The sequence below is a fragment of the Eleginops maclovinus genome, chromosome 11 (assembly GCF_036324505.1).
Source record: "Eleginops maclovinus isolate JMC-PN-2008 ecotype Puerto Natales chromosome 11, JC_Emac_rtc_rv5, whole genome shotgun sequence".
Taxonomy (NCBI): Eukaryota; Metazoa; Chordata; class Actinopteri; order Perciformes; family Eleginopidae; genus Eleginops; species Eleginops maclovinus.
Genome location: NC_086359.1, coordinates 13,658,701 through 13,672,357, shown reverse-complemented (window position 1 = coordinate 13,672,357; position 13,657 = coordinate 13,658,701). Strand labels below are relative to the sequence as shown.

The window sequence follows — 13,657 nt, the reverse complement described above, 5'->3', positions numbered from 1 at the left end:
AAATTAAGCCAGAGGCCTTTCTACCTTGTCACTTAGAGTCATATTTGTCACACGTGATTACAAATAGGCATGCTTGTTTTGCACAGGAAGCCAGTCTAGATATAAAGCATGTTTATAAAGCTGTTGATGAGCTCACAAAGGTAAAAGAAGCCTAGCGTGTACTTGTGGTAACAGCCCCTCTGTCCACTGCCCAGTTCCTCCACTGCTCGTATCATTTCCTGTCTTCAGATACACAGGAAGTTTCAGGGCTTAGCGACACAAATGCAGAAATTGATGATTTAGTGAGGGGAAGCCCAGACAGAGACAATGCTGTAGGGCAGTGAAGAGTCACATCTTGGCGCTTTCTGTCAGTATGATAATGGAAAGCTCAAATTAAAGGATGCTTCTACAAAATGGATAGCTGTCAGGATTTGGGACCACCTTTAATGAGACTTCTTTAACTTTAATTAGTGTGTTATTGGACCTTCCACCCCTCCCATGCCTCTCTCTGCCCGCCCTAATGCTTGTTCTCTGCTGTTGTTTGAGTACCCGGCCCTGGTGCCGAGCAGTGTGTTGCTCTACTACAAGTTCATCCGCTGTCCCCATGTCATCCTCGACCAGTTCGTCTGCGTGGCACAGGAGGACTACTGGCGCATCCTCAACCATGTGGAGAAGAACACGCACAAGGTGGAGGAGGAGGGGGAGATCGTGATGGTGAAGGAGCACCGCGAGCTCGACCGCAGCGGGACAAGGAAGGGACACATTGTCATCAAGGTCAGTGATTTTAAAGTTAAAGGTGTTGTTGAATTTGATGTAACTGGACTTCGTTCACAGTTCAAGAAAGCATTTTGCTGTTCTGAAGTGTTCACGGAAAGTCTTCTAGTCCCAGAGGTTTTGGTTCCAACACTGACCTCTGACAGTGTTGGAACACAAAATGAATGTCTCTTTAAAATGCTAATCCATTGCGGTGGAAAGCAAGGATGGCATGGTGGTTCAAGTTCAAACTTAAGGTCGAGTTAGACTGGTGTTAAACCCAGAGCTCAACATGTGTTAATGCACTCGATTTACATTAGAAATACATTTAACCTTGATCAAGAGCTGACCTGAAACAACATGAGACAACAGGAAGGTTAGGGGTTAAATTTAGCCTTAGTGTTCCAGCAAGCTCAAAAGCATGCTTAGTTCCAACCCTATAACTTTGGTATACATAACTTATAACATCAGGAAACAATCATTCTTTGTTATTTATTATGTACTTATACACTAAAATGCCTTGGATTGATTTTAGTACTACCTCATTATAAATCGACCATGCCCTCCTTTCTTGCAGAAACATCAATGAGGCTGCTCGGTGTTCTTAGTTGATCGTTTAGAGGCAGCGTTAGCACTATTAGTGTTTGTCGGAGCGTTTTCTTGTTCGCTACATTGCAGAGCGCTCCAAGGCCTTTTGATCCTTTTCCCCGAGCCTCCAGAGGCAGCCAGGTATTGATCAGATAATGGGTCTGAATGATTTCTCTTTGCCACCGCTCCGAGGAAGGCTGTTGGCTCCAAAACATATCCAGCGGAGATGAGTCAATTCACAAGTGTTAGCATTTCCCCTGTCTGTCTTTGACTTTGTTCTCATTGTGTCAGACAAAAGTGGAGGCCTTCTAGTTTCTCTTCCCTGTAAAATGAATCATTTCTCCCCCCCCAGAAACTCTGCTCTGATGACATTAACAAACTCAACCACAAGTGTAGAGTATTTAACCATCAAAGATCTAGAGAAAGAAATCACAAATGTTATAATAGTACGTTTGGATTGAGGGTTTATACAGAAAATATGGCATACCTTAGTAGCAAATGCTCGAGTGTGATGTTGTGAAAGAGCTATTCTGTGTGTGTTGGTTTTATTGATGGGCTACTGACCGCTCAGTTCAATAGCTGCATCTTCACAGTTTATGTCCTTGTCACTTTTATGATTTATGTCGACATCATTTATTTAAATAGGTGTGTACACGTGTGATGCCGTGTGTGTGCATGTGTCTGTATAGATTAAGTGTGCCCTTGTGTCAATTCAGCTGTCCTACATTTGTGTGTAAGAGTGAGGGCTGTATATTTTGTCTCTGTGTATTCTCATGTTTGTGTGTGTATATATTATCAACCTAGGGAACCCCTGAGCGTCTGATCATGCACCTGGTGGAGGAGCCGTCAGTGGTGGACCCCACCTACATCGAGGACTTCCTGCTGACCTACAGGACTTTCATCTCAAATCCCATGGAGGTCGGCAGGAAGCTGCTGGAATGGTTTCATGTGGACAATCTTCGGGACACAGTGAGTTTTGTTTTGGACGTTTCCGTTTGTATGTACACTACGTTATTAAAGGTTAGAAAAAATGCCTGCATGTAAAGTAGATAGTAAAGGTCAAGTGTGTAGGAATTTTAAGGTGTTTTGTGTGGAAGTGGTAGTTTTTTTGTTGTGGAAACGATAGTTTTACATGCATACAAAAGTGGAAACTATACATTATTTAGTGTATGTGTGACTGAGGATCTCCCACGTTCTTAGCACTACTTATGTGTTGTATTCATCCATGTCGATGAGAATTGTTGTCGCTCCCATGCCGATCGATACCAGTTCAGCCGCCTCAGCTGTCTTAGAGCACAGCAGCGATTTGTTCCCTCGTGACACTCCCACTGTCCATACAGCTGCTGCTTTAACCCACGATTAGTCGTGTACTGTCAATACTCTTTATGTGCTTGTCATTCAGGATTATAATAATCTTTAGCTCCGTTAAACAGGATGTAATCCTGTACAAGAGGAGTGAGAAAAAAAGAACGGTATGTGGAAAGGGAAGAGAAAGGATGGCGGGAGGAGTGAAAGAAAGAGTGGAAAGTGGACATAGATTGATTGAAGCTCTGTTGATGCATTACTTCTCTGACTGTTTGCTAAGGTTAGAACAATGTTACCGCCGTTATAAATTTGCAGAAATAATTGTTTCCGGATTCCCTTTGCTTTTGGTTTTTCTTCTAATTATTATGGGCAAAATGAAGCAGTCAACCGATTGTTAAACCTTCCCTCTGCAGCCATGCACATGATCATTATTTAGACTCCCCGCTGTTTCCCACGTTTTACAGTAAAAACTTCTGAAGTGTGTGTTTTTTTCTGTACAAATATGGACATTTGATCATTAGCAGTGCATTGTAGCAGCAATTAAAGTTGATGTTACCTGATTTAAGCATTAAATATAGATGAAAAATATTAAACACAGGCTGCTTTGACAGCATGTTAAGTAAAGTGGACTGCACTTAAAGCATTCATGTTGTCAAGCATTTCACTTTTCCAAAGTGTCCCTGAGCAACTACTAGCTCCCACGGTCCTGCAAAGTAGTTAAACATGACCTCTGACCAGACACCTACAGTACAAGTACTCTGAAAGAGCTCTCAACACATTTCTTGTCAAAGCAGTGATACTTAAATAGTGTTAGAATAAAATGTGACAGGAACTGTGGGTTTGGTGGCTCCACTAAATAAATGTTTTAATTGTGTTCTCACAGGTGACGCGAATAGTGCTGCTTTGGGTCAACAACCACTTCAACGACTTTGAGGGTGACCCGGCCATGACACACTTCCTGGAGGACTTTGAGAGAAATCTAGAAACTGCAGTAAGATCAGATAACACTTAGCTCAGTTTTTACTACCTATCCTCCTTTTATTTGGTTTAAATCAGTTCAGATAGTTGATTGAGTCCCTCGAGACATAAAGTCAGAATAATAGGTCAGATCAAACCATGATTGTGCATTGATTTATCTCCCATGCAAAAACTACTTTGCACACATCATGAAACAAAAGCCAATTTAAATGCAAGACTCCTTGAACTCACACTTTGTTCCATCTTTGTCAGAAAATGAAGGGCCATTTGAGGCTGCTGAATATAGCATGTGCAGCCAAGGCAAAGTGGAGACAGATCACTCTGCAGAAGGCGTCCAGGGAGTCTCCGCTCAACTTCAGCGTGCAGGGCGGCAGCGAGAGAGGATTCGGCATCTTTATTGAGTCGGTGGAACCGGGGAGCAAGGCTGCCGAGGCCGGACTCAAACGGGGAGATCAGGTGAGAAGATATTTAATACAAGGCTGGACAGGATATATTTAACAAACGATACCAGTGGAAAGCTTTAAGACTGTACACATAGATGTATAATTAGAGGATGTGTAAGCGACAAGTGGTACATAACTTCCCAAAAATCTCAACTGCATCATCTCACTGCATTCCATTTTATGATTTGATAATTTCTGTATTTCCTTATACAGAACATTTTCTGACTGACTGTTTCTTTTTTTATATTTAACTATAGCAAAAGCTGACAAGAAACAACAGTTTTTCTAATCAGGCTGCCCTGCTGTCACACTGCACTGCACACTTCCCTTTTTAGTGTCATTTAGAAAGCAACAACATTCATTTCAATCTTTATATTTAGAAAACTGCTTGAAAAAACTGCCTAGTCAGGACTGTTTGGAATAATATAGTGATAGGCATACCAGAAACTGCTGATGTTTTTCAGATGTCAGAAAAAAGGATCAAATATATTTGTCTTGAAATTCATGCTATTCTTTTTACTTAATTCTTTTTATTTCATCCTTCTTGTTTCAGATCATGGAGATCAACGGTCAAAACTTTGAGAACATCTCCTTCTCCAAAGCAGTTGACATCCTGAGAAACAACACACACCTCTCTCTCACTGCCAAAACCAACATATTTGGTAAACGAAGTCACAGTATTTGTACACACACATTACATACAGCACAATCTGCTTTAATTCACACAGTGCTAATCATTTGAGTAAGTGACCAACCCACTCATCCACTCTTTATACTTCCACCTAGTCTTCAAAGAGCTCCTCAGCAGGATCGTGCACGAGAAGAAGAATGGCGTCCCTCACATTCCCAAGATCCAGGAGAAAAAAGGAAACCGCTTCTCCATCCCCGACCTTCCCGGAGACATGGAGTTCCCGACAGACCACAAGAGCACGAGGAAAATGAAGGCCAACACTGTGTCAGGAGGACGGAACAAGATCAGGAAGATGCTGGAGAAGACGCGCTTCAGTATACTGCCGCCCAAACCATTCAGGTAGGAAGATAAATGTGCTGTCTTCATGCAGCCATTGCATCAAATGTAGATATATAAAAGTATAGCAGTCGGACACCAGGAAAATAGGGTTTAGTGTTGTTGACACACGTTGTATTGGAGTTATCTTTCAACCTGGCATTAATCCTCTCTTAACGGGATCTGTTTACTATCTCTGTATCAGTATTGGAGCAAGTTGTGATGATCTGCTGACAGAAAATGTTGGAGTTGTGATCAGATATCTAAACGTCTATGTTTTGACCCTGAACTGAAACACTTATGGCACCTCAGGAAGCGATAGAGAAACACATTTTATCCTCTCCCTGCAGTTTTTTTAGCCAGGACAGGAGATATATCATTCTTATCTTCATTTTGATACACAGAAATAAATGAAAGTCCATCCTGATTCCAAGCCATGGTTACGGAAACAATGCTCTAGAAATATGTAGGTTTACTTTTGCACATTTCTTTACTTCTTTACAGTCTTTTAGCTGCTGTAGAGTCAATTGATTCCAGCCAAATCATGAAAAATGTAAAAGGCATTATCATCATCGTATAACCATTGTCATTGCCATGCAATAAACAGCCAATACACTCGCAGCATCTGGAGCAATTTAAAGCAATTGTGCAGATGGAGGCCCACATTCAATATTCCAGCGTTGACGCGCTGATACAGGCTTGATTTCATTTCATAATTTCATGCCTCTCTAGGCCTTATTATACTCTAAACTGTGTCAGTGTGTGTGTGAGCGAAAACGATGTTCCATGTTAATTACAGAGCCGTCCGCACAGTTAACTCACACACACACTGTCATACCTATGTCCTCTCCCTCACTTTTCTCTCTCCACTCTTCCAGTTTCTCGACAGTCATTATGTCCACAAAGCAACACAGTTTGCATGGAAACTGATTGCGTGTCTGTTTCATAACGCCACACGCTATCAGGCGGCCATTGATCTGACTCGCTGCACCGCTTCAAAAGGCTCTCCACCGCGTTCTATTTATCGACCAAACAAGGGCTTTCATTGCTTTTTTTTTTCTTCAAATTTTATTCAAACCACTCTTTGGTTTAAAGGAAATGCTTGCTGATTAAAGCGAGATGAGAGGAGAACAGAGACGAGACGGGTGGTTTGGGGATTCATCAGTGCTTGTTGTAGGATGAAAATGTGGTGGGAGGCAAACATTATAAAGTCGTTGTACACAAACAAAGAGTCATTGTAAAGATACAAGAAGTTTTAAGTTTACCTGCACTCACATGCTTCACACATACTGTTGCTAAGGTGCAGTCTCTCCCTACTTTTTCTTTTTCTACTCACTTATTAAACACCTGGCAAGATTAGAGAAGGAAAATGACCTTGTTTAACAACTTAAAAATCCCATTCAGAAGCTCTTCTTACACAAACCCATCGACCATGCTGCTTCCCATTTCTGTTCTTGGCTGACATTGTGCTCCTCTTCAGACTAGGATTTTATATGACAAGGACACACCGGCAATAAACAGGTCGTTTTTCTGCCAAATGAAGATGTCCGGGCCTGTGCATACACCTTAATACGAATCCCATATTGACCAGCCGTGTTGATTTACATTCCCCAGATTGGAAAGCAATAGACCAAGGTTTAAGCCCCTTAGTCAGTTTGCCTCAGAAGTCTCTGTGATTTAGTGAGACTGCAATTAAGTAGTAACCCCATGTCCCATGATGCCATTTCATCTCCTCTACTTCTTCATGATACAGCTACATGCATTACATCATGATGTCCATTTTACTGCAATGCTGCTGCGCTGCTGCTCTACCTGTTCAGGAGATGTGTTCTCTGTTACCCCCACAGGACAGTAGTAAGGAAGACATGCACTGTTTTGTGGTGTACAGTGTATGTTGTCTGTAAAATCTATCTTAACAGAGTAAGAAAAGAAGTGTCCTTGCTTTTAAGGGAGTCACTGACTGAAAGCTTGTTTATAAAAAAAAAAAAGATTTTCGGGAAGACTTTGTTGCTTTGATGCTCTTTTTCATTAGACTAAATTGTTTCTAAAGATATAATGTACTTCCTGCTACTTGTTGACATCTTAAGTATTTTTTGTGAATGGAGTTAATAGTCAAGTTCCTCACAAATCCTGCAATTTCCTGTCGACTGCTGTGTAATCTATGCTGGCATTTTAATGTTCTGCTTTTTTGATTCAGCAAACTTGTCAGTGCCCCACACTATTCTATTTTTCTGATACCTACATGTATGTTTGTGCTTAAGTGTGTGTCAAAAATGAGAGGCTCTGCTGCACCAGCTAGCTAAACACTCCAGCAGAGCTGCTTCTGTTTTTCTTTTGTTTTGCTTACCTTTTCTTTCCATGCTTTTCAATGTCGTCTCTCTCCCGTTTGTCTCCGCTGCTTCAGGGGCCTGTTTCGGTAAGACCTCTTGCGTAACTCCCCAGTCCTCCAACCATTTGATTCAGTATCCATACGCAGCCGGCGCACAGCAGGCATCCACACACACTCACACACAAACACACACCACACCACACCACACCACTGACCTTCAGCAGCATTCTTAGAGGAATTCATTTGAAGATTTCATGCTAATTCCTTCAACTCATGAATCCCACAAAGTCAAGGTGTTCCTTCTCTTTCTCTGCACAACTTCTTTCAATCTTACATTTCCTGTCATTCAACCAAAACTGACTCTATTCTGCAAGGGATGTTTGAGAACAGATTTAAAGGAGATATATTGGTGTTGATTAAAGTTGTAAATGATAGAGAAGAGTGTTCTGAGCTAGTTGTGTGTTGTGGTGATTGACAGTCAGTACACCGGCCAGCTGACTTAAATCAGATAAATAGCTCTCTCTTTAAAACATAGAAGCTTTAAAAATGAGCTTTTATGCTTTTTTATATGATAGACATCTTGTCATATTCAGTTTAAATGATCTCTCACCAAAATGATTTGCTATTATCTGTTAATGGTATTCAAAATACATGTATGTCAGATGTATTCCAAATTATTAAAAGTGCTTGTCATCTTAAGGTATAATTATGTTAGTCCTTAACCTACATTTGCTTCAGTAAAGTGCAAATATTGTCAGACCTCAAAATGAGCCCCATGCTATCCTCTTTCTAAAACTCCTTTATCTTTTTCTCTTCCTTTTTACATCAACCTGAATGTCATTTTAATATGCCTTATCTATGTTGTTGCTTTTCTTTACTTTCCTTTGTCTGAACATGTCTGCTTTTACTCTCCTCCCATCTTCGAGCGGGGAAGCTAACATAGGCTTTGGTATAGCAGCACTCCCTGTGTTAGTGGAAGCCCTGCATTACTGCACCGTGTAGAGTACACACTGTACAGACACACACCTAGAGGGATGCTACCGTTAGTATGCAGGGCAAGACCGGCTGAACACTGTGTGTCAGACACCCAGTTACAGACTGCGACTCCAACTCTCAACGACAACATATTGAAATGTATTTCACATTAGCAAATCATCACATCTTTTAAATGACAATTCAAGATCATATTGCTATTTTCCTTTATCCTGTTTCAGTCTGAATTAATATACATTCACCTACTTTAAATAGTCAATTGTTAATCTTGCAAGTTAAAAGCTACAACAAAGTTTTATTCAACCTTGGAGAAAATCCACTTTTATCATTTGAGGAAGGGCAATTGTCCCCCATAATACCTAACCTATCCATCTATGGATTTGTCTCAAGAGAGTAGCCATTTCCACCGCATGTACGCAGGTCCAGGCAGTCTAATGAGGCTGTTGATGTAAAGGTTAATGTGGGCATATCCCTGAGCACCGCAGGTAGGAATGTGACTGTCTCTCAAGTCCAGTATTGCTTCATATTCAAGCCAACCGCTGGACACACACCTGAGAACAGAGGGATAAATGCTAATACAGTAGTGGAAGAAGTACTCAGATCTTGTATTTAGGTAAAATAACCAATACTAAACTGTTATAATACTCTGTTACAACTAAAGGTCTTTCAAATGTGTGCTCTAGTAAAAGTACAACAGTATTGACAACATAAATTACCATTATGCGGTAAGGCTCCTTTCAAGTGATAGGGTTTATTTTAGTCCTTTTATTTACTGCTGGGTAGCCTAACCTAAAATAATATGTCATCATTTCTCAGTAAATTATATGTTGTATTATTATTTATTAACATCAATCTGCAAAATAACTTGTAACTAAAGCTGGAGTAATGAGTACATAACTTTCACAAAAAATAGAGTGAAGTAGAGGTTTAAAGTAACGTAATGTGGAAAAACTCACTTGAAGTTATTGTACTTTAAATTCTATATTTGAGTTAATGTCCTTTACATTTCACCACGGTACATACACACTTAATCAAAAGAGAGGGAGAATCAGGGATAAAAAGTAAAAATGTGCAAATAAAAACACACATCCAGTCATATCTGAATGAGCTATAATCTGTATAACTTAATGAAACTTCATTACATTAATCTATCATTTCTTTTCAAATGTGCTCTGCTGTTTGCAAGTCTTGTGTGTGTCTCTGTTGACTTGTGTGTACCTGTCTCTTTGTCTCGTGTGTTTACTTACCTTGTGTCGCTGAACACAAGAGAACTCGTGTCTCTTGTCTGTTTCCGTGAATGCTCCTTATCAGTTCCTGCCGTTCGTGAAACCGCCTCTCTGATGAATTTCAGCTGCGTCAATGCTGCATATTAAAAGACAAATATAGAGATATTGAAATGTTGTGTTGTCATTCTGCAAGAGTAGACATTTTGATTAAATCTCCTGATAGTGTTTTGAGTTATTATATGTTTTAAAGACACTCAGTCTAATGCTTGTGCTTAAAAGTCATAAAACATAAGGAAAAAGCATTCAGGCAGTTTTATTGAAAGATGTCTACTGCTGCGTAAATCTAAGCCTAAAATTATGGAACATTTAATGATTAATTGACAGGTTCAAATCTAATTCTCCTGTTTCTCTCCCTTTAATTCCACACCCTTTTTCTTTAACCCTCCCTTCCTCTCCCAACACTCCTACCTTCCCCCTGTTATCTTGTTCCCTCAAATCTCCTACCGTCCCTTCTTTCCTCTCTAGTGACGGGGGCATGGGTCAGTCTCAGGATGACAGCATTGTGGGTACCAAGCAGTGTCGGCACAGCGTGGCAATCATGCCCATCCCCGGCAACCTGTCGTCAAGCAGCCCCGACCTGCTGCATCCAGCCACCAGCGTCCTCGACTTCTCTAACCCCGCAGGTAAGAACAAACTCTATAAATCCAGAGGGATGACACTTTTATTACTTATCCTTACCAGAGGAAACCTAATTAACTCTTTCTCAGTAAAGGTTTGTTGAATAATCCTTTTGATCATTAACCTTGGGAAAAAGAACAGCCCCTCAAAAGCCACTCCAACATTATAAAAGCATTGAACCAAACACGACAGCTCTGAATTTCTGAAAGCCTCCGAAAAAACAGGATTGTTCTTTGATTGTAGAAACGCGTTCATTACACTCATTTGCAGTTGTTGTTGTTGACCCTCATGGCCTCATTTCGGGTTTCTCAGTCAAACAACTTAGTGCTTATTTCCTGAAGTCGTTTGTCATCCTTGGCCTTGTTCAACAGTGAAAGCCACTTGTTGCGTAAAGAACTCCAATGCTCAGTGAGCGCTGAGAGACGCTGTGCACACAACCTGTCATCCTTGAACATAATCACATAAAGCAGTCATATGAGAAGTGTAGTGTTGGATAGTCTTGAATGCAAACTCTCTATCTTTTTCCTCCTTGAAATACAAACAAACTCCTTAAAAATACTCCATGCTGACACAGGAACATGCCCTAAATCTCCTTAAGCAAGTCACTGGAGGTTTTTGGCGCAGGTGTGTACACATAAATTCTCACACACACACTTACCCCGGGGTCTTTTTGAGAGCTGTTGCAGAGTTGTGTCCGTTGGAAAAGGATTAACCTCCTGGACCATAAAACGTATTTATTCCTTTTCTTGTCAGGAGGGTTTCTGCACCCATACCTATTTAGACTAACATGGAGCGTTCCCTGTGGATATGCGAGTGTGTTTGTGTGTTGAGAGGAATGAAATATTGAGAGAGGGGAGAACAAGAAAGAGAAAGTGGAAAGGTGAAATAGAGGGAGAGAGTGAATGAGGTCCTGATTTATGCCACCAGCCATTTGTCAATGACCTACACACACTCAGACAGCAGCACACACCCACATACACACACTCGCATGTAGATTTGTGGTTCGAAGGCTATACATCACATGTGGTCGTTGTGTGCTAGAGTACACACACGCACCAACTGTGGCACATAAATCATCCGGCATTAGATCAGCTTCCCTTCCGTCCTCTGGCTTCACATTAGATTTAATAGAAGGGCAGCCTGCTTAAATACAAACCCTGTTTCAGATCTTAAAGAGCTGGTAGTGCCACCAAAGTCCTAACTGTGATTAAATTAGCATGGGGATCAGAATGAATGGGAAATCTTGTTATCTGTATTATTTATTTTTTATGGCGTTAGACAACTCTTGGGTTGTTTTAAAGTGCTGTTTATGTTTGTTTAGCATCTTTTAGCTTGTCGCTTATCTGTTTCCTTGTGATTTTTGTGGCCATGTTTTGTCTTGTCTAATCTAGTCTTACTTTATAAGAGAATCAAATTAAAACTAACAAAAAATGTGTTAAACATAGCTTGTAGTGTACTTCACAGTAAGCAATGTATTGTTTGTAAACAAATCAAAAAGATGCAATTTTCTAAACCACAGATTCTCTGGTTCAAGCTTCTCAAATAGGATAGTTTGCTATTTTTCTCCGTCCTATTTAACTTAAAATGTATTATCCTTGAGTGTTGGATGGTAAGGCTAAAATAGTAAGCAATTTGAACACGGCATCTTGAGCTATTGGACATTTTACAGACTGACAGATTAAACAATGGATAATGATAATGAAAATACTCTTTAGTAGCTTCCCTAATTGAGTCAAAATATGTGTCTCGTGTATTTTCAGTAAAGTTGTTTGTTGAGTTTCTTTCATGGTCTTCATTCTTTTTCTCTCATTTTTACTTCATTTACTTCATTTTTTCTTCCTCCTTTTCTCCCTCGCTGTGATTTTAAGCAGATGTTATAGTGTAGGAATTATGAGTCACACTTCTTCCCTCTGGTTTCCCATGAACAGATTAAGGCTACAGTAGGAAATCCACTGGTCTTCCCTCCTTTATTTTTACATTACTGCAATGTTGCCAGGAACTGTCTCTATGTACTCCTCACACACTCTTTCTTCCGCTGTTATTCACTGTGATTTCTCTTTCTCTTTTCTGCTTGCCAAGCTCTGGGACTCTATTGTAAGTATGCAAATCTTCAATGCAAAAGCCTGAATGTGTTCCATTACAAATTGATCCCAGATTTCCCCTCCATCTTGACTGTTTTGTTCTCTTTAATCCATAATACATTTTTCCCCTACACGATTTTCGCATTTCGGCATTTGTACTACTACTATCACACTACTACACATGATTCATAAAAGTTGGTTATCTGTGACGAGAAGACAGTGATCAATTTGATATTGGTGACATATTTCTTCATTGCGATCAACATAGAGATTATGGATAATTAATAACCACCAACAGATTGCATTTCGTTCCCACCTTATATCAAGCTGTATTTTTATCTGTCACATACTGAAATCGCATTTTGTTTGTGTGTTTCACATCTGCATATGAGAGGGTTTCACATGTATATGTGAATAACTTTGGATGTATTATGTGTGTGTGAGAGCGTTTCATATGTGTTTATGAGAGATTTTTACACATGTTTGTAAATTATTTTGGCTTCAGTTGTGTGTGTGAGAGTGTTTCACATGTGTATGTGAACGGTATTTCTGAATAATGTCCCTAACGGCCCCTCATAGTAAGCACACACGCTGTGACCGAAAGAAAATACATTTATTTTATATATTGTAATTGTTTGTATTCCATGATGGTGCTGTTTTCATTAACTCATGAAAACTTAGATTGAAAAAGTCCTCCAATAAGAACAATCAAATTGCTTGATTGTAAACCCGATTTCCATAATGCAGCAACCATGCCGTCCTATCATAGGCTGACTAACAGCCCAACAAACAAACATCCTCCAGGGAAAAATGCTAACAGCAGTTTTGCAAGCTAGACTGTTAATAAGTTGCTCGGCTGCAGCACATTAAACAGCATGTAAACGTTCCTGCAAACGTCACTCAGGCCAGGTTAGATTCTGAGGAGGGCCTGACTCTTTAATACCACTAGTCGGCCCAAGGCTTGTAAGCTACAGGGCAAATGTGTTTACTTGGTCTCTGCACTGCTGCGGAAAGCAGAGTTCACCCGCAGGCTGCTGTCAATCAAACTCTGACACCGACACACCCTTCCAGCCACTGACACAAGAAGGAGCTAAAAGGAATATGGCACCTAATGAGGCCATATGGTTTTACTGTATAGTGTGTGTTTGAAAATAACTGAATTTCACCACACAGAGTAAGGCACAAGTCGTTTCAAGCTCTGGCTACAGAATATAGAATAGATCTGTTGCGGGATTTAGTTTGTTCTGTAGTTCTGGTTGTAACACTGAAACATCAAATAGCTCTGAGGCTCACACTAT

General features: G+C 40.3%; 1 protein-coding gene across 5 annotated transcripts in view; it reads left to right on the top strand.

Annotated features, from left to right (window-relative positions):
* rapgef6 (Rap guanine nucleotide exchange factor (GEF) 6) overlaps positions 1-13,657 on the top strand; it is a 136,381-nt gene that overhangs the window by 98,915 nt on the left and 23,809 nt on the right. For all 5 annotated transcript variants that reach the window (XM_063894934.1, XM_063894933.1, XM_063894935.1 and 2 more), the window contains 7 exons: positions 601-753; positions 2,125-2,289; positions 3,509-3,616; positions 3,856-4,059; positions 4,600-4,708; positions 4,833-5,076; positions 10,126-10,283. In XM_063894934.1, coding sequence (XP_063751004.1) covers positions 601-753; positions 2,125-2,289; positions 3,509-3,616; positions 3,856-4,059; positions 4,600-4,708; positions 4,833-5,076; positions 10,126-10,283 — 1,141 coding nt within the window. The remainder of the gene's footprint in view (positions 1-600; positions 754-2,124; positions 2,290-3,508; positions 3,617-3,855; positions 4,060-4,599; positions 4,709-4,832; positions 5,077-10,125; positions 10,284-13,657) is intronic.